Below are 16,234 nucleotides of genomic sequence, written 5' to 3'. Positions count from 1 at the left end.
CTGACCCCAACCATGATCACCCCTTGTGTGCAACCCCCCGGGAAGGGGGAGGATTTGAACCCGGGACCTTTGGGTCCACCAGCCCACGCCGCTGCTGTAGGAGCCAGAGAGCTGGTTTCCTGAAGCCCCCCCAGTCTCCCTCCAAGGGCAAGGTGCACTGGGCTCCTGCCCCTCATCCTTTGCTGTCAGTCTCCCCCAACCTGGAGCTGTTCCCATTAGAGGCCTGGTTTCCGGGACCCCCAGCTTGGGGGGATTCGCTAAGGGGGGGGACAGCAGCCTCCGTCCCCCAAAACCTCCCTGATTTCCCTAGGAGAGCAGGGCAGGCTCCGGTGTCATCTCCACGAGGAGAAACAGCACGACTGCAGCCCTAGTGCAGTGCACGCTCACGGGGGATTTACACTAGTGTCACCCCGGCCGGAATGAGTGCAGACAGCTGCTGCTACCCTGGGGGCTGGACTCACTCCTTGCAGGGGGCAGTGTGGTGCAGTGGGTAGAGTGCTGGGCTGGGTCGTTCAAGGCTGGGGTTCTTAATCTTCCCTGGGGCAAATCCCCTTTCCTTGGGCATGCCTCAGTTTCCCCTCGCCTCAGTTTCCCCTCCTACCCATTCTGTGTTGCCACTGTAAGCTCTTTGGGGGCTGAGGCTGGCTGTGTCCGGGCAGGGCCCTGATCTCAGCTAAGGCCTCCCTGTTCCACACCAAGAGTAGCGGAGTACCCGCACTGCCATGGTGGGCGGGGGAATCCCGCCCCGGCTGCATGTTGCGATTGCATGGAAGCTGCCTGCAGGAGCCCTGACAAAACCAAACTTGGGGCGAACTCCACATGGGCTTCGAGCTGCGGCCGGACGCTGGCGCCCACCCAGGGCTGGTGGCTCTGACCCTTCTCGGCTTGTCGTCCTGGGGGGGCCAGGGAGGGGCTGGCAGCTGGGCAAGGGGGGCGCAGGGTGGAGGAAGGGGGGGCTGAGAGTTGGCTGGGGAGGGTGAAGGGGGTCTGGGAGTTGGGGTGTGCTGCTGGTGGGTACAGAGTGCATGGAGCGCCCCCCAGGAGAGCTGTTACCACAGAGACACCCCCTCTTCTGGGAGGGAGCAGAGACACCCAGGGATACCGACCCCCGACCCAGACCCACCCTCCTGGTGGGGCCACGCAGATCTGGAACTCTGCCCTGCCCAGTGGGGAAACTGAGGCGAGGCCTCACTCCATTAATGGCGGCGATGGGATGATATCTGCCTGCCGACGGCTGTAACTACTAGACTCTCCTCCCCTCCCGGAGCCCAGGGGTCCTGATGGCCAGGCTGTACTCTAGCCACTAGTCCCCACTGCCTCCGAGTCAGGGAAGGGGACCCAGGAGTCCCGTGCTAGCTGCCCCTGCGTATGGGCCGGGCACCCTCCCAGATGTGGGTCTCTCCCTGTGCCCTGGGTGCCCGCTAACCCGCCCTGCGCAGCCTGAGCGTGCCTCTCCGGGGGTTCGCGTGTTCCCCGCTCCGAGCAGGGCCGGTTTCCTGCCGTCAGACAATAGCGGCCAGGGCGGGGGTGGGGGGGCGAAGATGAGTCTCCGCGGCCCCAGCCCATCACCCTGGAGTGGGCCGGGCTGCCAAGTGGCAGGCGGCCAGCCTGGCCCTCGGAGGCTCCTTGAAACACAGGAACCCGTCCTGGCGTTCTCCGCCCCGCGAACAATGGGGGGCTGAGGCGCAGCGGGCCTCGGCCTCCCCGAGGTGGGATTAAAGCTGACAGGACGTGCTGAGCAAGCGGGCCGGGCAGCCAGCCGGCGCGATAAGACGCCAGGGAGACAATGGAAGGAATTGGAAGGCCGCGGGCTCCTGCGTGCACCACCCAGACTTTGAAGAATGGGCTGGACAGAGGCCGCTGAGAGCACACGACTGGGCCGGGCGCAGAGGGGAAGATGGGGCAGCGCAGACCGGCCTGCGGTGCCCGGGCAGTGCCAGGCAGGCGAGGCGGGCAGCCCCGGGCGGTCGCTGAGCTGGGCGCAGCGATGATGGACAGTGCCCGCTGCTGGCGACGGGGCTCTCTGAGCCGGGGGGCCCTTGGGCAGTGAGCTGGAAGCCACTGGGGAGCTGTGGTCCCTCCCCTGCCCACTCGTAGCCTGGCCAAGGGGGGCCTGGGGAGTGGGCAGGAGTAGCCGGTTCCTGGGCTCAAGGCCTTTAGCCCAACACCTCATGGGTACTTCAGTGCCTAACTCCCACTGGCTGCAGGGAGAGCCAGAGGTGATCCCCTTGGGAGGGGCTCTGCTGTGAACCTTCTCTGCCTCTCCCTTCCCCCCCCCCGCCCACGAGCTAAATCTTGCCCCCTCCAGTCTCCTGGGGGAAGGCCGGAGGCATTGTTGCAACCAATGTTCTAGCCAGCACCTGTGGGGCAGCCGGCCGGGAGCGGGAGAGGCGGGCGCTGGAGATGGGGGCTCGGGCACCGTGCCCACTGGGGGAGCCTCTGCCTGAGCATGGTGAGCCAAGTGACATGCTGGGGGGATGGGCCAGGGAGCCCGACAGGTCCTGCCCCTCCCCCAGCTTCCCTTCCCTGGTGGGATGGGGGCGCAGTTTCTGAGCGTGGGCTCAGCCCTGGGCTACCACAGCCCCCCAGGGAGGGCCAGCGAGAGGGGGGCTGGGAAGAGCCAGCCCGAAGGGCCATGTGGATGGGGCGCAGGGGGCGGGGTGGGTAGCTAGAGGGGGATCTACGGAGAGAGAAGCATATGGGTGGGTAGAGGGGGGCATGTGGGGACAAACACACTGAGGGGTGCAGGGGAGACATGAAGAGGACCGGGTGCTCCCCTCACAAAGGCCAAGGGCGTTACCCTCCCCCCCGGCCGGGAGCAGGGCCGTCCAGCCGAGAGGCTGGTGGCTGGTGCCAGACGCAGCCGGGAAGAAGCAGGGCAGGCGATTATGGGGTGAGCCCAGGCCGGGAGCCCGGCAGCCGGGGCTCCTGGCCCGTCGCTGGCTCCGGGCGCCGTGTGTGCTTGGCTCAGCCCCGGGCCAGCCAGGGTTCCTGTGTTCCGTGGAGCGGGGCCTGGCGTGAGTGTGGCTCCGGGGGGCAGGCCCTGGGGGACCCAGGGACACTGGGCCAGCGGGTGGCCCCTCCCTGCAGGGTTCTCGCAGCCAGCGGGATGGGAAGATCCTGTTTACACGGAAGGATTCACTCCCCGGTTCCCGGGAGGGGTTAGGCAGAGGCCAGGCCCGGGGCAGGGCAGGGAGGTGCCAGGGACTGTGGCTCAGGGCGTGGGGGGTGGGGGGCTGCCTGGCTGCAGGACTTTGGGGGATCAGAGGCTCTGAGCCCCCCGGGAGATCCAGTGTCTGGGCCTGCAGGGTGAGGCTGCCCCTGGTGCGCCCCCTCCCACTGCGCCAAGATCACCAGGCTGCCCCCCCCAGCTGGGAACAGGACTTGGGGCTAGAACATAGGGGGGGCTGGTGGAGGGGGATGGGAGGGTGTCCCGTGCTCAGGTCGGGAGCAGATTTGTCCCCCCCCATGCCCCAGGCTCGCAGGAGGCCCCAGGCTGGGCAGGGGGCGCTGGGCACAGCTGGGAATTTGGGTCTCTGCTCAGCCCCCTCCATTCTGCCTGGGGGCCTCGGGGGCTGGGATTCAAAGGGCCCATTTCCGCCAGGAGCCGGGCCCCTGGGTCGGGGGAGCTGGCAGGGGGGTGCTGGGCATCGGGCAGCATCTGCCCCCAGGAGCAAAGCGGCTCCGGCCACCCCAGGCTGAGCGCCCTCCGCACCCGGCACCCTGCCTGCATCTCTGGGAGGAGGGGCTGAGAGTCAGTGGGGGCAGATGGGACCTGGCAGGTTTGGGGGTGGAGGGGGGGAACAGATGGGACCTGGGGGCCGGGCTGTGGGTTGGTGGGGGACAGATGGGACCCGGGGGGCAGATGGGACCTGGGGGCGGGGCTGTGGGTCGGTGGGGGGTAGACGGGACCCGTGGGTCGGTGGGGGGCAGAGGGGACCTGGGGGCGGGGCTGTGGGTCGGTGGGGGGCAGACGGGACCCGGGGGCGGTGGGGGGGCAGACGGGACCCGGGGGCGGGGCTGAGGGTCGGTGGGGGGGCAGACGGGACCCGGGGGCGGGGCTGTGGGTCGGTGGGGGGTAGACGGGACCCGTGGGTCGGTGGGGGGCAGATGGGACCTGGGGGGCGGGGCTGTGGGTCGGTGGGGGGCAGACGGGACCCGGGGGCGGTGGGGGGGCAGACGGGACCCGGGGGCGGGGCTGAGGGTCGGTGGGGGGGCAGACGGGACCCGGGGGCGGGGCTGTGGGTCGGTGGGGGGTAGACGGGACCCGTGGGTCGGTGGGGGGCAGATGGGACCTGGGGGCGGGGCTGTGGGTCGGTGGGGGGCAGACGGGACCCGGGGGCGGTGGGGGGGCAGACGGGACCCGGGGGCGGGGCTGTGGGTCGGTGGGGGGCAGACGGGACCCGGGGGCGGGGCTGTGGGTCGGTGGGGGGCAGACGGGACCCGGGGGCGGGGCTGTGGGTCGGTGGGGGGCAGACGGGACCCGGGGGCGGGGCTGTGGGTCGGTGGGGGGCAGACGGGACCCGGGGGCGGGGCTGTGGGTCGGTGGGGGGCAGACGGGACCCGGGGGCGGGGCTGTGGGTCGGTGGGGGGCAGACGGGACCCGGGGGCGGTGGGGGGGCAGACGGGACCCGGGGGCGGGGCTGTGGGTCGGTGGGGGGCAGACGGGACCCGGGGGCGGGGCTGTGGGTCGGTGGGGGGCAGACGGGACCCGGGGGCGGGGCTGTGGATCGGTGGGGGGCAGACGGGACCCGGGGGCGGGGCTGAGGGTCGGTGGGGGGCAGACGGGACCCGGGGGCGGGGCGCCCCGGGGGGGCGGGCCGGGCCAGGGGCTATAAAAGGGGCCGCGGCCGGAGCCCGCCCGGCCCGCCAGCATGAGCCGCCCGGTGCCCTTCACGGAGCGGCGCTTCCAGCAGCTCTACGGGGCGCCCGAGCCCGAGAGCGGCCCGGCCCGGGCGCTGCGCCGGCGGGTGGCCCGGGGCTGCCGCTGCTCCGGGGCCGCCGCCCTGCGGCTGCTGCGGCGCCGCCTGCCCGTGTGCGCCTGGCTGCCCCGCTACCGCCCCGGGCGCTGGCTGCTGGGCGACGCGCTGGCCGGGCTCACCGTGGGCATCGTGCACATCCCGCAGGGTGAGCGGCGGCCGGGCCGGGCCGCCCCAAGGGGACAGCGGGGGCTAGTGGTTAGAGCCGGGGGGCTGGGTGCCGGGACTCCGGGGCTCTGTACCCAGGGCAGTGAGGGCTAGTGGTTAGAGCGGGCGGCTGGGTGCCCAGGGCAGTGAGGGGTAGTGGTTAGAGCCAGGGGGCTGGGTGCCAGGACTCTGGGGCTCTGTACCCAGGGCAGTGAGGGGTAGTGGTTAGAGCCGGGGGGCTGGGTGCCCAGGGCAGTGAGGGGTAGTGGTTAGAGCCGGGGGGCTGGGTGCCCAGGGCAGTGAGGGGTAGTGGTTAGAGCCGAGGGGCTGGGTGCCGGGACTCCGGGGCTCTGTACCCAGGGCAGTGGGGGCTAGTGGTTAGAGCGGGCGGCTGGGTGCCAGGACTCCGGAGTTGTCTCCTCAGGGCTGGGAGGGCAGTGGGGGCTAGTGGTTAGAGCGGGCGGCTGGGTGCCCAGGGCAGTGGGGGCTAGTGGTTAGAGCCGGGGGGGCTGGGTGCCCAGGGCAGTGAGGGCTAGTGGTTAGAGCCGAGGGGCTGGGTGCCGGGACTCCGGGGCTCTGTACCCAGGGCAGTGAGGGGTAGTGGTTAGAGCCGGGGGGCTGGGTGCCAGGACTCCGGGGCTCTGTACCCAGGGCAGTGAGGGCTAGTGGTTAGAGCCGGGGGGCTGGGTGCCGGGACTCCGGGGCTCTGTACCCAGGGCAGTGAGGGGTAGTGGTTAGAGCTGGGGGGCTGGGTGCCAGGACTCCGGGGCTCTGTACCCAGGGCAGTGGGGGCTAGTGGTTAGAGCGGGCGGCTGGGTGCCAGGACTCCGGAGTTGTCTCCTCAGGGCTGGGAGGGCAGTGGGGGCTAGTGGTTAGAGCAGGGAACATTCCTCCCCCCCCCCCAGGTTGGGGAGGAGAGTGGGGGAAGGCAGGAGTCAGGACCACTCCTGCCACTGACTTGCCTCTTTCCTCCCCTCTGTGCCTCAGTTTCCCCCCGCGCAAGTAACAAAGCCATTGAGAGGGGAAGGGCTAGACGGGCTGGACTCTGGGGTCAGCAGGGTCTGGCCTGGCTATGATGCCCCCTCAGGCAGGAGCCGCGTTGTGTGTGGGGGGCTGCTCTTCCCAGTCTCCGTCTCTGTCTTGCCCCCGGCCGGGACGCAGCAGCCTCCCTGAGCGCTCGGTGGGGGATGCCGCTCGGCCCCTAGCAGCTCAGTGGGACGGGATGCCACTCACCCCTGCCCCTCTCGGGTCCCCCAGGCATGGCCTTCGCCCTCCTGGCCTCCGTGGCCCCTGTCTACGGGCTCTACACGTCCTTCTTCCCCGTCCTCCTCTACACGCTCCTTGGCACTGGGCGCCATGTCTCCACCGGTGAGTGGGCCCCCAGGGCTCGTGGGGTTAAACGGGGGGGGAGCTCTTTCCTTGGGCATCCCATGATGGTGTTGGTGGGGGGGCTGGGAGATTACGCTAGCCAGCCAAGGGCTGAACAGGGCCTGACCCCAGATGGGGCCTTCCCAAAGCTAGTGCCCTCCCCCAGGGAGTGGGCAGGGGGCTGACGCAGAGGGGGGATCCATACGGGGGATGGGCTCTTGAGGGACAGAGTTTGGGGGATTGCAGTTGGCAGCGTGTATGTGTATGTTTGGGGGGGTGCGGATGGCCTGAGGGGGACCGTGGGGGTGTGTGTGGATGGGATGGCCCATGGGTAGCTGGTGCATGGCCAGGAGCAGGCGGGTGCAGGGCATGCAAGTGGGCGCGTGGGGGCACCCGCCGGGCGGTGCTCAGGGGCCGTCTCCCCTCCCCCCCCAGGCACCTTCGCCGTGGTGAGCCTCATGACCGGCTCCGTGGTGGAGCAGCTGGTGCCCCGGCCCCTGGAGCCCAACGCGACCAGCGCGGAGCTGGCACGGGCAGAGCAGCAGCGCGTGGGCCTGGCGGCCACCGTGGCCTTCCTGGTGGGGCTCCTAATGGTGAGCCTGGTGGAGGGGTTGGGGGCTGAACGGGTCAGCAAGCATGTGGACAAGGGGGATCCAGCGGCTATAGTGTGCTTAGGTTTTCAGAAAGCCTTTGACAAGTTCCCTGACCAGAGGCTCTTACGTAAATTACATTGTCCTGGGATAAGAGGGAAGATCCTGGATTGAGACCTGGTTAAAAGACAGGAAACAAAGGGTAGGAATAAATGGTCAGTTTTCAGAATGGAGACTTCCTCTTTTCAGCCTGGAAAAGAAGGCACTAAGGGGGGGATATGATAGAGGTCTATAAAATCATGAGTGGTGTGGAGAAAGTGAATAAGGAAAAGTTAGGGTCTGTCTACACTACAGCGCTAATTCGAACTAACAATTCGAATTAGTTAATTCGAACTAAGCTAATTTGAACTAGTGCTTCTAGATCTAAAAACTAGTTCAAATTAGTGTTTTGCTAATTCGAACTAGCATGTCCACATTGAGTGGACCCTGAACCGAGGTTAAGGGTGGCCGGAACAGGTGCTGGCAGGGCATCAGGTTAGGACTTAGAGCATGGAGCTGCTGTCTCAGGCTAGCCGAGGGCTGTGCTTAAAGGGACCCGACCCCCACCCCGGACAAACAGTTCTCAGGGTTCCCCGCTTGCTTGTCTACCTCAATGAGGGACAGCAAAGCAGTCCTGGCTTGGAGCACCCTGAGTGCCCACACTTGGCACATCACAGCACTCGGCCATCAGCCCAGCTGTACTTGCCGCAGGCTGCCATCCGGGGGGGTCATTCGGGGGGCTGCAGGAGAGCTTCCACCCCGAGGAGCCCTGCAGAGCCACCCCAGTCCTCCCCATCGGGGGCTCGTACCCCATTCCTCCCTCACCTCCTTCCACTTATCCCTAGCCCCCTTTCCTGATGTAAAAAATAAAGGACCCATGTGTTCAAAAATAGAAACTCTCTTTAACAAAACTGGCGGGGGGAGGATTAACCTCTGGGGAGACTGGGAAAAGGAGGTGGAAGAGGGGAAGAGAGAGGGTGGGAGAGGGGAGGGGGAAACCTGGGAGGAGGGAGCTGGAAGGGGGAAGCCAGGGGAAGGAGGAGAGGAAGTATAAAACTATGGTACGCCATATCTTCAGTACTGTGTACAGACGTGGTCTCCTCACCTCAAAAGAGATGTTTTGGCCTTAGAAAGGGTTCAGAAAAGGGCAACTAAAATGATCAGGGATTTGGAACAGGTCCCATATGAAGAAAGGCTAAAGAGACTGGGACTTTTCAGCTTAGAAAAGAGGAGACTGAGGGGGGATATGATAGAGGTCTATAAAATCATGAGTGGTGTGGAGAGGGTGCATAAAGAAAAGTTCTTCATTAGCTCCCATAATAGAAGGACTAGAGGACACCAAATGAAATGAATGGGTAGCAGGCTTCAAACTAATAAAAGAAAGTTCTTCTTCACAAAGCAAATAGTCAACCTGTGGAACTCCTTGCTGCAGGAGGCTGTGAAGGCTAGAACTAGAACAGAGTTTAAAGAGAAGTTAGATAAAGTCATGGAGGTTGGGTCCATGGAGTGCTATTAGCCAAGGGGTAGAAATGGTGTCCCTGGCCTCTGTTTGTGGAAAGCTGGAGATGGATGGCACGAGACAAATGGCTTGGTCATTGTCTTCGGTCCATCCCCTCTGGGGTAGCTGGTGTTGGCCGCTGTTGGCAGACAGGCTACTGGGCTAGATGGACCTTTGGTCTGACCCAGTTCGGCCGTTCTTATGTTCTTATGTTCTAAGCTCAGGGTCGGGGTTCTCACTGGACCACCTTGATTTTTGTGCAAACCTGCTCCTGGGTTTGCATGTGGCCTTTGGTGGCCAGGCTGGCAGCTCTCCTGCCCTAGACGGCCACTTTCCTGTGCCTAGTGCGGAGGTCGTGGACGTTGGAGGCCTCCCCCCTAACCTGGATGAGGTCCACGATCTCTGCACTAGACCAGGCGGGCGCCTGCCTCTTGCGGCCCTGGGCAGGCTCCTGGGAGCCGCCAGCCTGGTCCCGGGAAGAGGCGGAGGGCTGGGGGGCAGTGGGTGGCTGGTTCATGCCGTGCCAGGTGCAGGGTCTGCTGGCTGGGTGCTGGCAGGCTTGCAACTGGCACGAGCACCGTAGCCAGATCGTGCCCCTTTAAGGGCTCCGGGGCTGGGAGGGGGGCAGATGACTTTCCCTGGTGGTGCCCAGAGTGGCCACCAGGGCAAGCTGGGGAGGGCTAGCCTCCCACTAGTTCGAATTAAGGGACTACACAGCCCTTAATTCGAACTAGTTAATTCGAACTCGGCGTTAGTCCTCGTGCAATGAGGTTTACCTAGTTCGAATTAAGCGCTCCGCTAGTTCGAATTAAGTTCAAACTAGCGGCTTGCTTGTGTAGCGCCTATGAAAGTTAATTCGAACTGACAGCTGTTAGTTGGAATGAACTTTGTAGTGTAGACAGACCCTTATTTACTCGTTCCCATAATATAGGAACGAGGGGCCACCCGATGAAATGAATAGGCAGCAGGTTTAAAACAGATGAAAGGAAGTTCTTCTTCCCACAGGTCACAGTCAACCTGTGGAACTCCTTGCCTGAGGAGGGTGTGAAGGCTAGGACTAGAACGGGGTTTAAAAGAGAACTAGATAGCCATTGATAGATTCATGGAGGTTGTCTATTAGCCAGGCTGGGTAAGGAATGGTGTCCCTGGCCTCTGTGTGACAGAGGGTGGAGATGGATGGATGGCAGGAGAGAGATCGCTTGATCATTCCCTGTTTGGTTCACTCCCTCTGGGACACCTGGCATTGGCCGCTGTGGGCAGACAGGATGCTGGGCTGGATGGGCCTTTGGTCTGACCCAGTCTGGCCATTTTTAAGTTCTTATCTTATGAAGGGGGGGCTGGTGGGAGGGGAGGGGGGCTCCATGGGGGATAAGGGGGGCTGGTGGGAGGGGGGCAGGGCTCCATTGGGGGATAACGGGGGGCTGGTGCAAGGGGAGGGGAATGGGACTCCATGGGGGATGAAGGGGAGGCTGATGGGAGGGGAGGGGAGTGGGACTCCATCGGGGGGATAAGGGGGGGGGCTGGTGGGAGGGAAGGGGGCTCCATGGGGGATGAAGGGGGGGCTGGTGGGAGGGGAGCGGGACTCCATCGGGGGGATAAGGAGGGGGCTGGTGGGAGGGGAGGGGGGCTCCATGGGGGATAAGGGGGGGCTGGTGGGAGGGGAGTGGGACTCCATGGGGGATAAGGGGGGGCTGGGGGGAGGGGGGCTCCATGGGGGGGATAAGGGGAGGGGGCTGGTGGGAGGGGAGGGGGGCTCCATGGGGGGGGCGGGCAGGCACCCTGTCCCGTGCCGGCAGCGCTGACCTCCCCCCCGCCCCCGCCCAGCTGGCGATGTTCGCGGCGCAGTTGGGCTTCCTGGCCACGTACCTCTCGGAGCCGGTGGTCAAGGCCTTCACCAACGGGGCCGCCCTGCACGTCCTGGTCTCCCAGCTGCCCAGCCTGCTGGGTCTGCCCCTGCCCCGCAGCCCCGGCTGCTTCGCCATCTTCAAGGTGCGTTGGGCGGCGAGGAGAGCGCTGGGGGCGGAGGGGGAGAAGGGGGGCAGAGGCCGGGGGGAGGAAGGGGCTGGGGACAGGGGGCAGAGGATGGGGGTGGGGTGCAGAGGCCGGGGGGGAGGCCGGGGGCTGGGTGCAGAAGATAAGGGGGGGCACAAGAGGCTGGGGGTGGAGGGGGGGAAGGGGGGCAGGGTGCAGAGGCCAAGGGCGGGGGGAGGGGAGCAGGCCCCTGCCCTGCCTGTGACGCACCCCGTGCTGTCCCCAGACGCTGGCGTCGGTGGCGTGGGCGCTGCCCCTGACCAACGTGGCCGAGCTGCTCATCTCCGCCCTGTGCCTGGCGCTGCTGCTGCCCATCAAGGAGCTGAACACGCGGCTCCGGAGCCGGCTGCCCACGCCCATCCCGGGGGAGATCCTGGTGGTGGGTACTGCTGCCCCCGCCCCACCCGGCCCACAGGCCTGGCTCCCGGGGCCTGGAGGAGAACCGGGCGCTGGGCAGCAGGGGAGGGGTAACCCGCCGGCTCCGCTCTCCCCCCAGGTGCTGGCTGCCACGGGCGTCTGCTTTGCCTCCTCCCTGGACACGCGCTACAACGTGCAGATCGTCGGCCCCCTGCCCGCCGGGTAAGGAGTCGCCCGCCCACCCCCTCCCGGCTGTCACAGGGGCAACCTCAGGGCCCCCCAGGCAGCATCCTGCAGGAACCAACCCAGGGCAGCGTCGTGGCCTGGCCAGGGCGGGTCCGTGGCCTCCCCTCCGCCTGGCGTGGCTCTGTCCGGTGACTGCCTCTGTCTCCCACACAGGTTCCCGCAGCCTCGGCTCCCGGCCTTGCAGGCCCTGCCCCAGGTGCTCGGGGACTCCGTGGCCATCGGGTTCGTGGCCTACGCCGTCTCCGTGGCGCTGGCCATGATCTATGCCGAGAAGCATGGCTACACCATCGACCCCAACCAGGTGTGTGGGGCGGGCTCGGGCTGCCGGGGGCGGGGGGTAGGAAGGCCCTGCCCAGCTGGGAGGCTCCGGTGTCTGCCAAGGCCCCCTCCTGGCCAGTCCCCGTAGCCCTGTCCTGTCTCTGCCCCTGGCAGGAGCTGCTGGCTCATGGCGTTTCTAACCTGGTCTCCTCCCTCTTCGCCTGCTTCCCGAGCTCGGCCACCCTGGCCACCACCAACATCCTGGAGAGCGCTGGGGGGCACACCCAGGTACGGGGGGGCTACAGAAAGGAGGGGGGGGTGATGTGCCTGGGGGGGCACAGAGGAGGAGTGGGCTCCCCCCAGAGTTCTGGCTGGCTTGTGCAGCGAGTTTGCCAGGTCTCAGCGGGGCACGTCGGAGCTCTCTCCTTCCTGGGCGCAGGGCAGGAGGCTGGCACCGAGGCCTTGAACGGGACACCGGGGGCGGGGGATTTTCTGGGGGTCTCCGTGCTGTGCTGGGGCCCCTCCTGCAGGGCCCAGCCTGGGGCTGGCGGTGCCCGGGCAGCCCCTACCGGCTAACCCGTCCTTTTCTGCAGCTCGCGGGTTTCTTCTCGGGCGCGGTGGTGTTCATGGTGCTCATGTGGCTCGGACCCCTCTTCCACTCCCTGCCCAAGGTGAGGTGTGTGGGTGACCCCGGGGGGTGCCAGGCCCGGCGTCCCCTCCCTTTGGGCACAGCTCCCCCTGGGGGTGGCTTTGCCCTTGCCCCGGGAGCCAGCCGGGTTGGGGGCGAGGCTGCTGGGTCGTAGCAGACACTGCGAGCCTGGCTTGCTGCCCGCCAATCCCCCCGCCCCCCGGCCCACTGCCAAGCTCCCAGCTAGCCTAGGACTGGGGGTGCCAGCTTGCCACTCACGCGCCTTTCGTCCCTCCCCTCCCAGGCTGTCCTGGCCTGTATCAACGTCACCAGCCTGCGCCAGATGGTCCTACAGTTCGGGGACCTGCCCGAGCTCTGGCGGATCAGCCGGATCGATTTCGTAAGCAGCTGCACCCCCCCCCCCAGGCGGGCATGGCGCTGGAGCTGGGGGGCTGCTCCCCCCCAGCCCAGCCCCCTGAAACTGGCCAGAGCACGGAGCCGGGGTGCCAGCTCCCACAACGGCAGAGCTCTCCGGGGCTGGACCCTCTGCACGGTCAGGGCCCCGCACCCCTTGGCTACTGGCGTTAGGGGAGCGTTGGCGGCCTGGCACTGCCCTGGCCCAGAGCGAGATGGTCCCCGCGCTCGCTGTCGAATGAGACGAGGCTCAGAGGGGGGAGGCCCCTCAGGGCTTTGGGCCTAGCACGTCCCTGCTGGGGGCTGTGCCTACTAGGCCACGCTGCCCCCAGAGGCTCTCAGGACAGCGGGGGAGATGGGCCCCAAGCAGCCGAACCCTGGGGGCCAGCTGGCTGGGCGCGCCCCTCTGACCCTGCCCTCCCGTTCCAGGCTGTCTGGGTGGTCACCTGGCTGGCCGTGGTCGTGCTGAACGTGGACGTGGGCCTGGCCGTGGGGGTCGTCTTCTCCATGATGACCGTCATCTGCCGCACACAGAGGTACCCGAGTGCCCCGCGCCTGGTTTGCTGGCTGGGGACCGGCTCTGGCGTGGGCTGGGGGGTGGCTGTCGACCCCCCCCCCCGCCTCCTGCACAAGTGCCCCCCACGAGCGGCTGGCCAGGGGCGTGGGCATGGCTGCTCGGCGCCCTGGGGGTTCCCTCCAGCGGGCACCAGCCTGCCGCCCCGCCTGATGCACCGTCTCTCCTGCAGGGCCGAGTGCATGGTGCTGGGCAAAGCGGCCAACACGGAAATCTACCGGCCTGTCCAACGGCACCGTAAGGTACGGGCGCCGGGGGCGGGCCCTGGAGCGCTGGCAGAGCACGGGGAGGAGGCACCTCCTTCCCGGCCCCATGGGGCAACCCAGTGCTCTGGTTGGGGGGGCCAGGCGGACACGCACCCGTGGGCAGGGCCTGTCGGCCTCCCCCCACGCTCTGTCGCCTCCCCCCAGTGCTTCGAGATCCCCGGGGTGAAGATCGTGGCCTACCACGCCCCCATCTACTACGGCAACCGGGGCTTCTTCCGCCAGGCGCTGAGCCGGCGGCTGGGCCTGGGCCCGCCGAGGGGCAGCCGGGGGGAGAAGGCTCGGCAGGCGCTGGAGGGCTCCGCCAAGATGAGCATCAGCACCGTGGTACGGGGGCCAGCGGAGATTTCAGGGGGGCTCCGCCCGGGGGTGGGGGAACAGGCCAAATCCCGCCCGATCCCACGTCCTGAGGGCCCCGGATCCTGGGAGCGAGGCTGCTTTCCCCAGAATCCTCCCCACAGTGGAACTGCCCGCGTGGCCTGTCAGCCGCCCAGCCCGGGCTTGGTAGACCCCTCTCCCCCCACCCTGACCCTGCTGGGGGTTCCTTGACATCCCCATTGGAGGTGGGCCCACGGTAGGGGATCCTGGGAGACGAGGGGAGGGGGGGACCCCAGTAGGGCCCTGGGCAGGGGTTTGGGTGACCACTGAGGTGGCCTTAACAGATTTGTGTCCCCCTCAGGAGATCTGCGTGCCGAGCCCCAGTTGTGGGCTTGAGGGTGGAGCCGGGCAGCCCAGCTCAGGTACGCAGGGCCCCCCGCAGCTCCCCGGTTGGAGGGGGTGTTGGTGGGGGGTGCGTGTCCGACCCCACAGCCCTGGTGGCTCTCAGTGGCCGCCCTCGTGGGCTGGCAGGGGTGGCTGTGGCCTCAGTGGCCCCCCTCGTGGGCTGGCAGGGGTGGCTGTGGCCTCAGTGGCCCCCCTCGTGGGCTGGCAGGGGTGGCTGTGGCCTCAGTGGCCCCCCTCGTGGGCTGGCAGGGGTGGCTGTGGCCTCAGTGGCCCCCCTCGTGGGCTGGCAGGGGTGGCTGTGGCCCCAGTGGCCCCCCTCGTGGGCTGGTAGAGGTGGTCATGGGGGGCTGGAGAGGTGGAGTCTCCTCCAGATGGGATTCTGCAGGGCAGGGCACCAACCCAGGACTCTCCCAGCCCCTCTGCAGGGAGGGGTCTCGCTGGTGGCCGTGCTCCGTGGGACCCGTCTGGCTGGGCCCCTCCATGCCAGGGCAGCTGGTGGGGTGGGTGCAATCACGCCCTCTGCTCCTCCCCGGCAGGTGCTGCTGGCAGGACCCAGGCCGCGATTCTCGACTGCAGTGGGATCCCCTTTGTGGACTCTGCCGGCGCCCGGCTGCTCCTCCAGGTAGCGAGGCAGATCCGGAGTGGGGGGATGAGGGGGGGGTGGGGGTGGGATTGGTGCTCCCTGTGAGCTGGGCACTTGGGCAGCCACCCAGGAGGGACTCCAAGGCAGAGCGCCCGCAGCCGGCAGCATGTGTTCCTCCTGGTGGTGCACATGCCTTGGCGCACGGGACAAAATTTATTCTCCACATGGGTGGAAAAAATTGGGAGGCCCACATGGGCGGGGGAGGCGGTTATGCCTGCTCCGAGGTGCCAGCCTGTGCTCTCCTTGCCTTGCAGATGTGCGTGGAGAGCCAGCAGGCCGGGATCCGCATGCACCTGGCAGCCTGTAACGGTGAGTCGGGGGGGGGGCAGGTAGTTGGGGGGGCTCTGACCCGCGGGAGCCCAGTGCTGCGCCAAGGGCCCTGGGCTGAGCCGCGTCGTCTCTTCCCTGGCCGCAGGCGAGGTCCTGGAGACGCTGAGCCGCAGCGGCGTGGGGCAGCACCTCGCCCCCCAGCAGCTGTTTGTGACCGTCCAGGATGCCGTCTCCTACCTCACGCACACCACGGTGAGGGGCTGGCGCGGGGGCTCCCCTCCAGGGCAGGGGGATGGGTTGGGATGGGGGGGGGGCTGCCCTCGTTAGGGACCTGGCTGTAATCCAGACAGAGATGGGGCAGCTGGTGGATCCAAGGGGTGGGGAATGGGACACGGAGCCTTCCCCTCTAGGGTGCTTCAGCTCCGGTCCGTGGGGAGGGCTGGACTGGCCTGAGAATGGGACACGGGCCCTTTTCTGTCCATGGTGGGGAGCCCAGACAGCTCCAGTTTGTATGGGGGGCAGTGCTGTATCCCCCCCCCCCCTCCAGGGCGCGGGGGCTGGTAAGGAGACGCCCAACGAGCTGGCTTCCCTGCCCCATTCCTGCAGGGCGGCCGGGTGTGGCCGGGGGGGGGGGTTGCAGAATGTGCCCCGTGCCCACGATTCACACCGCTCTGTCCCTCCAGGAGAAGAGCCCCGCGATCTGGGTGTAGGGCCGGCGGCGCTGGAGCGAGGAGCCGGGGACCAGCCTGCCGGCCGAGCCGGAGGGCGCCGAGAATTCCTGCTCCGTGCCAAGGAGCAGGCGCAGCCCGCTGAGCCGCGCCGGGGCGGGGCGGCGGGGCCTCCTGCCCCAGATCTCCTGGGCGAGCCGACGGGCCACCCGCAGCTCTCTGGTCGGGGGCCGGAGCAGCACAGGGCAGAGGGACCCGGCTGGCTGGGAATCGGGGTGGCCGGCGTGGCCAGCGTGGCAGCCACTTCTCTGCCTCTGCCCGGGGTGGGGGGGAGTCCTTCCTCCGCCAAGCCAGCTTTGGGGGTGGGGCCCAATATAGGTGAGCCCCATGTGAGGGCACGTTGGTGTTCTGATTGGGGGGGGCTCTGTGCCTCATGCCTACGTCAGGGGGAGCTTCTCCAGAGCCAGATCTGCCCCCCCCCAGTGCAGGGGCTGGCCTGGGAACAGGAATTTATCCCCCCACAGAGACGCTGACGCAG

At 67.4% G+C, this 16,234-nt stretch overlaps 1 protein-coding gene across 3 annotated transcripts; it reads left to right on the top strand.

The window, feature by feature from the left end:
* Positions 1-4,816: 4,816 nt before the first annotated feature.
* On the top strand, positions 4,817-16,150 carry LOC102454781 (solute carrier family 26 member 10-like). 3 transcript variants are annotated; one of them, XM_075901741.1, is made up of 18 exons: positions 4,817-5,127; positions 6,384-6,494; positions 6,930-7,087; positions 10,446-10,610; positions 10,879-11,031; positions 11,149-11,231; positions 11,409-11,556; positions 11,688-11,801; positions 12,107-12,184; positions 12,446-12,541; positions 12,985-13,091; positions 13,302-13,371; positions 13,618-13,719; positions 14,072-14,132; positions 14,652-14,737; positions 15,013-15,067; positions 15,174-15,280; positions 15,712-16,150. In XM_075901741.1, the coding sequence occupies exons 1-18, from the start codon at positions 4,875-4,877 to the stop codon at positions 15,736-15,738; spliced, it is 1,974 nt and encodes a 657-aa protein (XP_075757856.1). In that variant the 5' UTR covers positions 4,817-4,874; the 3' UTR covers positions 15,739-16,150. The 3 variants fall into 3 exon arrangements, with proteins under 3 accessions (XP_075757856.1, XP_075757857.1, XP_075757855.1); XM_075901740.1 differs by having other exon boundaries at positions 4,823-5,127; positions 13,540-13,719; XM_075901742.1 differs by lacking the exon at positions 13,618-13,719.
* The last annotated feature ends 84 nt before the right edge of the window (positions 16,151-16,234 follow it).

Source organism: Pelodiscus sinensis, chromosome 19, assembly GCF_049634645.1.
Source record: "Pelodiscus sinensis isolate JC-2024 chromosome 19, ASM4963464v1, whole genome shotgun sequence".
NCBI lineage: Eukaryota > Metazoa > Chordata > Testudines > Trionychidae > Pelodiscus > Pelodiscus sinensis.
This window is presented reverse-complemented; position numbering and strand designations above follow the sequence as displayed.